Here is an 8487-nt window from a genome sequence, read left to right as displayed (position 1 = left end):
AAACAATTTGATTCCTATTGGATTCGTAAGGTTCCTCGTCTCAGGGTTTGGGTTGGGTTGCTCCAGCGCACTGGTTGGTTGTTCGGGCTCGTCAACGTCGTTTTCTTTTCTGGTCGTTTTGATATTTATTTGTTTTGGTTTCTTATTTTTAGTTTCCTCTGTTGTTTTGTGTTTTCTTGCTTTAGTTTGCTCTCAGATTGTACTTCTGTTTCGTTATATGAAATATTTGTCAAAAAGAAAAAACTTTATATAGCACGATGTCAAAAATGATCCAGATTGCCAAAACATAACACAAATATTATGAGGGTGTAATACTTTGTCATTACAAGACCATTTGTAGAAGTTTAGGGAACTAATTGTAAGCAGGAAAATTAAGGCACTGTCAAGTTTTTGAAACTGGTGGTCGTGGCCCCATGTAGTTCGTCACCAATCCCATAATTGCAAACCTGGAATCCAAGTAAAGAAAACACATTGGAGGATTTAGAATCAGAACGAACATGAAAACAGCGCAGTTGCCATTGAAGAACAGTGATGATGCATTAGCCAAGGGAAGCACCACATGATGAGGTTTCATAAAAGATATTTTAATATAGCAGCATAGATTACAGTACTCAAACTGAAATCAAACACATGATGGGCAGATAGATACACATGAATAAGTGATTGAATAGAAGTGATTGAATTTATAACCTAGAGTTTTCCTTCCCCTCTAAATGCTACCATAATAACCATCAATAGAATGTGAATAACTAGGTATAACACATGATGGGCAGATAGATACACATGCATAAGGATTACCCATAGCATCTTGACTGAACCTACCAAATACCCATACCATCATGACTGAGCGTCTGAACCTACCAAATATCCATATCATCTCAAATAAACATTAATGTTGGTTTCCAACTTCTGCCATTAATAGCACTTTTAAACCAGTCCTAATTTCAACCATCATGAGACCTTTGGTATTTAGGTGGAACTCCATGTCCTATATTTTGTTTGATTAGGCTTGTTACCCAAAATTCCAAACCACCATCCAGAAATGCAATGCATACGTGAAAGATATTTTATCAAGTAGAGGCACCAAAAAGGTGCCATACCTGAAGCACAGACTGAGAGGTGAGAGCTAGCACGGATACAGAAAATTGCTCTTCAAGAAGAGGCTACCAATCACCCATCCATCCCACATCAAATCTTGTAGCTACTTTGGGCTCTGATTCCATTTTACAGCAACCTTTCAAGTTCTGCTTTCTTCTTCTTCTTCCTTTTTTCCAAACCATCATTAAGCATCTTCTTAATTATTCCATGGGATTACTGCCACCTATGGAGTACATTGCAACTTGCAAGGAAACTTTGACATCTTGTTTTAACTCCCTCAAAGCGTTTCGGCTCTGGAAACTTCAGATAAATTTAAAGAACACGTTCTTTACATTACCAATTTTTAACTTTTATTAAGTTCTTCTTTCCCTCTATGACCTCAAGATTCCATCAGTAATCTTCGCTTTCTTATAATGCAACTAAATTCAAATTTATACACTACAACTATTGACAAGATAGATTTATTCTTGGCATCTAACAATACTATTGTCTAAAGTTTCAAAAACATCATATCAAATCCCAGGAGGCTCTGAATTTCCTGCAATTTTGGTGATTACAATTGATTATCATCTCACTTTCCTATCTCGTTTTTCTTGCAAGATGTTCTGTCAAGTGTCAGGACTTTCAATACCCCCCCCCCCTCTCTCTCTCTCTCTCTCACTCTCACACACACACACACACAGAAATCAAAAAAAAAAAAAAAAAAAAAAAGTGAACCAACTATTTTTTTTTCCTCTGCTGTACTAATAACTGCTCACTTCCTAGCAACCAAAATTCCTCTTTAGTCCACTCTATGGTCTCTATCAGATTCTTGACAAGGACGTAAGATGGGCGATTCTCAGAATTTCACATTGAAAGCAGTTAGCCTGCATGATTTCACAATTCCATATATATTCAATTTGCAACTTAAAACTGAGAAACGTATGCAAAGAATTTTATCAACTCTTAATGATACCTATGTATTGGTTACATCTGGTGGAGTTACATTTGATTGTTTAAAAGGGTTTACTAGAGAAGGATCAGACTCGGATGTCAACCCATCACAAACCCAGCAAATTTGGGAGCAGATACAAAGGAGTTTACCCAAAATCCATAAACTCAAAGCCTTGAACCATTGCAGAAAAAGGCACAGTTGGCTAAGGTGTGAGATGGAGTGATGGACAAGATGATTGCATCCATGACTCTAGGTGAAGAAACATGGATGTTTCCTAAGGCAGAAGAGGTGCGCCTTTAAAGTATGACTAACTGATATAGAGGTCATGGATCTCCAATTCTTTTTTATATGGTACAGTTAATAATGATAAATGGCACAATACTCTAGATCAACTTTCTTTAAATGAATGACTAGTTTCAAGTCACTTTCACCTAGACACCCTTTCCTCACACCCCAGCATGCCTAGACTCAAAGACTGAAGACCCTGTCACCCTGTAACCTTAGAGAATCTTAAACTTAAAGGCTTGAAGCATTGCAGAAAAAGGCATGGCTGGCTAAGGCGTGAGGTGCACAAGACAATTGCCTTCACGACTCTAGGTGAAGAGACATGGCTGTGCCCTAAGGCAGAAGAGGTGCGCCTTCACAGTATGACTAATTAATATAGAAGTCAAGGATCTCCAAATCTTTTTCATAAGGTACAATAATTATTGACACAATACTCTAGATCAACTTTCTTTTACAGCTTGTTTGGGTAATGTTAAGGGAAGGAAAAGAAGGGGAGGGAGGTGAAGGGGAGGGAAGGGAAAGGAAGGGGAAGAAAGAATGGAGAATTTTCCTTCCAAATCTCTCCATTGTTGGAGGGATCATTTTTTTAGAATTTAATCCCTCCATTTCTCTTCCCTCCAATTCCCTTCATCCCCAATTTGCTATCCAAATGAAAGATACTCCCTCCCTCCATTTCTATTCCCTTCTTTTCCCTCCATTTCCTTCCATCCAAACACACTCTTATGGTGTGTTTTGATAAAGAAATAGGAAAGAAAACAAGGGGAGGGAGGTGAAGGGGAGGGGAGGGAAGAAAGATGAGTTTTCCTTCCAAATCTCTCCATTGATGGAGGGATCAATTTCTTACAATTTACTCTCCCGTTTCTCTCCCTCCAATTCCCTTCCTTCCTCATTTGTTATCCAAATGAAAGATAATCTATCCCTCTATTTCCCTTCCCTCCATTTCCTTCAATCCAAAGAAAGTGTTAATGAATGACTACATTTTTCAAGTACAGTAACGAGCATCTCACTTTCACCTAGACAAGTCTTTGCTTCACACCTCAGCATGTCTAGACTCCAAGACTGAATACCCTATCACCTTACCACCTTGGAGAGTCTCTTACCTTCAAGCACTGACATGATAAATCAACTATGCAAATAGTTTTGCTTGACGGACCAGTTTATCTGGACTAAGATATGCTAATCTAAAACCTCCAAACATACAAAAACATGTCCAGCTTCTTTAAGTAACCATTTGTACTCCGCATTTGTTTCCATAAGTGGATACCAACAAGCTTGAGATAGCAATAACACTAAATCTTAGCAAGTTGGCATAACAGTGCTACAAGAACGAAATAATACCACTTCTATGGTAATCAGTAAATCCCAGGTTATCATGAACTAAGTTCAAATTTTGAATAGACCTAAATAAACCCATCTTCCGAAAGAAAAATCATTCCCTTTCCCATGACAAATACATCCTGAGATATATATAGATAAAATTCATATAATTCTCTATCAACGGTAACAAGTCTAACCACATACAATGCAACCAATCGATTCGAGCACGAAAACGAGCAATAACCTGATTGCAAAAAAATAAAGCGAAATTTAAAGGATGAAGGGAAAACTCACATCATGGCCATGGAAATCTGCTTAAGATCATTCTCCATGTTTTTCATATTCACTAATGACTGCGCACAAAAGATTATTGCGAGCCAAGATCCCAACTTATACTGCAACAATCACAACAACAAAAAGGCTAAATTAACAAGAATTCCTCTAAATAATAGCAAATCTCATCAAAAATTAATATTACAATTTCTGGGAAAATGTAGACAAAAGATCATGGAATTAGCAGCTTAAAGATTGAATCTTTGATGAAAAAATAAACAAAAAAAAAAGGATTTGACAAAATTTAATAAAATTGGAAAAGAAAGGAGAGAAAAGAATTAGAATTACCCTGAACATGGCGCCGACGACGGCACATAAGACGGCGATGAAGCCGGAGTAATCGACGGGAAGTTCAGGCGGAACATCTTGAGGAGCTCTGCTGAATGGCTTGGCAGCCGATGGTAGCCTTGGATCGCTCCCTGATGAAGACATTCTCTCTCCTCTCTTCTTCTTCTTCTTCTTCTCTCTGTATCTGGCTTCTGTTCTGCTTACTACAGCTGGAGCGAACCGGGATGTAGTCAAAAGGTTTTGTATGGGGCTAGACTAGTTTTTGAGTCAGGGCAGTGTCCCGGGCCGGGTTACTATTAGGGGCGGCCGTTTGGTTCTCTTTGATGAGGAAAAGGAATGGGAATGATTCCCTTTATAATTGTTTGTTTTGCATCTTTTGTCATTCCCATTCTCCATTTTTATTTTTGAATTTATCCAAAATTGTTCTAAACTCATTCCCCACCCCTCTACCTTTTTCATTCCCTTTCCTTAGCCACCCCTCCACCACCACACACACACTAGCCACCACCCTTTTACCTTACCCCCACCACCCAACTACCACCCAGTCGCACCTCCACCACCATCGCCGCCCCTTCCCCGACCATCACCGCCCACCGATAAGCCTCCCCTCCCCTAAAAACCTTCCCCTCGCCCTTCTTCGCCACCCCTTCCCGACCATCGCCACCCCTTCCCCGAGCATCCACCACCCAGCTACCCTCGCCACACCTCACCTTCCTCTCATCGCCCTTCTTCTCCACCCAAAAACCCTTCCCCTCCCCCGGAAAACCTTCCCCTACCCTCGAAAAACCCTAGAAATCTCTCCTCCTCCCTATAAGAACCGTTGGCCACCCTCGAAACCCTAGGTTGGCGGTTTTTACAGGGAGGAGGGATTTCTAGGGTTTTTCAAGGGTAGGGGAAGGTTTTGGGGGAGGGTGGGGTTTTTGGGCGGCGAGGAACGGCGGCGATGGGTGGGGGAGGTGCGACTAGGGGCGACGAGTGTGACTAGGTGGTGGCTGGGCGGTGGGCTGGTTGGGTGATGGCTGGAAATTTGAAGGAATGAGTTGTTCGTGTGGCTGTGTGGTGGTGGTGTGGTGGTGGACTGGTGGCTCCATTCCTTTTATTTTTTTTTAAAACAAACAACATACTACTTGGAAAGGTTTTTCATTCCATTCTCTTTTATTCCCTTTGTTCATTCCATTCCGATTACCCCCTGCAAACCAAACGACCCCTTATTGTATACCATGAAGAAATATACGGTTTTATTTTGAAAAGATAATACAAATTATGTTATTTCAAATATAATACGGAGTAGAATTGTAGTTGAAACATGTCTATCTTAGTGTTTAAATTAAAGTATTTCCACATGTATAAAGATAACTCAATCGCGTAGTTGATTGAATAGTTAATGTAGGACATTTAGCTCGTGATAGTATGATGTTTATAGTAAGATTAGTAACTCTAGTTTGATCTGGATACTTTGCTCTACTTGTCCACCTGTAAAGTGGTGAAAGACGTGAATTAAATGACTCCATCAAATCGAAAACCTGCATCGATTACTATTGTAACTATATAGTTCTTAAATTCCAGTGGTTCCTCCGGCTACAGCAACCACCATCGTTTTCGCTCAATTGTTGACTTCAAAAACAAGAACAACTGGTGATAAAAATAACTTGTTCAAGATTAGAGGTCTAGCCGAAAAATTGTCATAGTCATTTCTTTTGTGTTGAAACTTACAGGATGATCCATGTAAAATTTTACACATGTTTAATGTTGGAAATATGATGCTGTAACCATGAAAATAATAGAGAAATTAGGGCAAAAAACAATACTCAATTGTAGATCACCATTACAAGGCTCTCAGTGACGATTGCTCCCCAAGGGTAACACAACTACCTTCCAACTCAATACCCCGATTGGAAGGCTGGAATTACTTCAAGAATTGCTCAGATCTCTATCGGAGTTTAGCTTTGTATTTATTGTGTTTAGGGTTTCTCCAAAACGTCATATCATTGAAGAGACCCTTGTTTGTATTTATAAAGTTCAAATATAAGGAAACAAAATAAATCGAAACCACTTATCATTTTATGTTATCCCCAACTAGCCCCAACTGATAGCTACTTCAAAAGTTCAAATAATACATGTCACACATTGTAATCCCCCGTAATTTTGTGAAATTTAAAAATTATATTTTAACATATTTGTGTGAATATTTAATTATGATTATTTATTTACATAATTTATTTTACTATGATTTAAGCAAATAAACTTAATGTTTATAAAGCTAATAAAATTATTTCATTAGATTATTTCCCTACTCATATTTTAATCATGCATTAATATGCAAGTCCAATCCATAAATTAGTAAGCCCATTCTCTCATACCTAAAACCCACTCACTTTAAGCCCAAGTTTTAATCCTAGTTTTATTAGAACTAGGGAAACCCAAAAACCTCACTTCTTATTAGTTAAACCCACCTAAAATTTTCCACTTTCTCACTCCCAAATCCCACGTTGAATTGCTGCTACTGGCTTTTCCTTCTTCTTCTCCCTATTCACGCTTCAACAAAAAAAAAAATTCTGCTTGCGACACCAGCCACCACTGCTGCTCCGGTGTCCACCGCGACCCCTCCACAACCACCAGAGAGGACTTCGTAGAAGGTAATTTCTAGTTTTAAAGTGGCCAACCAACTCGTGTACTCAAGGTACGTACAAGGATACAAAAACCTTGACTCTAGGAGCATGTATAAGAACTTGGAAACTTAGAATCGTGTTAGGAAAACTTGTAGATTGGTTGAAATTGTTTGGTAGTGAGGTTGATTGATGATTAATGTGATGATTGGTTTGATTTATGTATGAGAAATACGTATTGATTTTCCTTGTAAGTATTATTTATACAATAACTTGCAAGATGAGCTTAGAGGCAAAGGTACAAGGATATATGGAATGAATTATTTTATTACTTGTTCATTAATATTGAAATGGAATGAGTAAAGGAAGAATTAAAGTCTTATAAGACGAGGTCGAGGATTTGAGGTGCCTTATGCACTTAAGGTGTTTATACACCGAGGTAGTTAAAGGACTCAATAATAAATATTGTTTGTCACTAATAAATCAAGACTTGAATTGGAAATTTAAATTGCTTGAGTGATTAATGTTTGATTGATTGTATTATTTTGCATTAGAGTCATCACCAAGTTTGAAATGGTAAATCACGTAAAGTGCAAGAAGGATGAGCAATAAAACTCTGGATTTGTGCCTATCTAGAGTATTGACAAATAGGGGTTGGGGTTCATGGGGTATTAGCCGTGTACTTTTCAGAGGCCGTCTGATCTACGAGTCTCTTGTTTTCAAATACTTTTAAAATTATAAGGAGTTAGATGAGATCTCATACCAGCTATGGCCACGGAGTCGCGCCCGTCTACCATTGGATGTTTATTAATGTTTCCGAAAGGAGGCATAGGGTTTTCTTTTATTAATGTTCCGAAATGGAGCATAGGGGGACAACCTGGTCTATTGCTTAATCCAATCAATGAATGAAATGAATTATTTATTATTAATTAGTGAAGTCTTAGTAATGTTAACAATTGAGTCATGTGTTCGAGTCAATGATCATATTGTGTGTGTGCAGATTGATTTTTAGTAACATGCTAGGGCTCTTTGCTATATTTCGTAGATTGTATGTACTCAGCGTTGCTGATTGCGTGCTTTTGTGTGTCTTTTCTTGGTCATGGCCTTCGCCTTTCAATGACCCTGTAATGATCCATTTTTACTCTTGTAATATTGGGGAGCAGATTAATCACAGGTCCTACCCAATCAGAACTTGCATCAAGGTGATGGGATTTTGAGTGGAGTGTTGGTTAACCTCACAGTTTATTTCATTTCATTTTATTTCATAAGTTGGATTTATTTTGACTCTGATTTTATTTACTTACTATTTTAACGGGTTTTGAATAAGGGCCATAATAATTCCAACTTGTAAGACTAAATTTGGTTTTGAAACTTATTTATAACTGAGTTAGTTTTTCCGCTGCTAATTTCTGAACTAGCCTTAACGTTTGAACACGTGGCGGTAGCACGTCAGTAATTATCTTGCGGATTGTTAAGGGTATTTACAGGTTTTAAAGAGAGAATTATTGGGGTGTTACACACACGATCATGTAGAATAGGGTACACAACTGTGTAGATAGGTTCGTATGCAAAGCCACATGACCGTGTAGAGAAAGGTACATGGCTATGTGTATCATACAGTCGTGT

At 38.4% G+C, this 8487-nt stretch overlaps 1 protein-coding gene across 1 annotated transcript; it reads right to left on the bottom strand.

Annotated features, from left to right (window-relative positions):
- Positions 1-250: 250 nt before the first annotated feature.
- Positions 251-4497, bottom strand: LOC110726359 (protein Asterix-like). The gene is made up of 3 exons (XM_021905833.1): positions 4256-4497; positions 3929-4029; positions 251-446 (listed from the first exon to the last, which is right to left on the bottom strand). Exons 1-3 carry the CDS (start codon positions 4397-4399, stop codon positions 383-385), a joined length of 309 nt encoding a protein of 102 aa, XP_021761525.1. The 5' UTR covers positions 4400-4497; the 3' UTR covers positions 251-382.
- Between the last annotated feature and the right edge of the window lie 3990 nt (positions 4498-8487).

This window comes from Chenopodium quinoa, unplaced genomic scaffold (genome assembly GCF_001683475.1).
Source record: "Chenopodium quinoa cultivar QQ74 unplaced genomic scaffold, ASM168347v1, whole genome shotgun sequence".
NCBI lineage: Eukaryota > Viridiplantae > Streptophyta > Magnoliopsida > Caryophyllales > Amaranthaceae > Chenopodium > Chenopodium quinoa.
Note: the sequence above shows the minus strand (reverse complement) of the source record. Positions and strands in the feature narration are given on the sequence as shown.

Coding starts and splice junctions, on each gene's coding strand:
- LOC110726359 (XM_021905833.1), bottom strand. CDS start 4,399: ATGTCTTCATCAGGGAGCGATCCAAGGCTACCATCGGCTGCCAAGCCA. Junction 4,030..4,255: donor TCGTCGGCGCCATGTTCAGG/GTAATTCTAATT, acceptor TGATTGTTGCAG/TATAAGTTGGGATCTTGGCT. Junction 447..3,928: donor CAGATTTCCATGGCCATGAT/GTGAGTTTTCCC, acceptor CTTGGATTCCAG/GTTTGCAATTATGGGATTGG.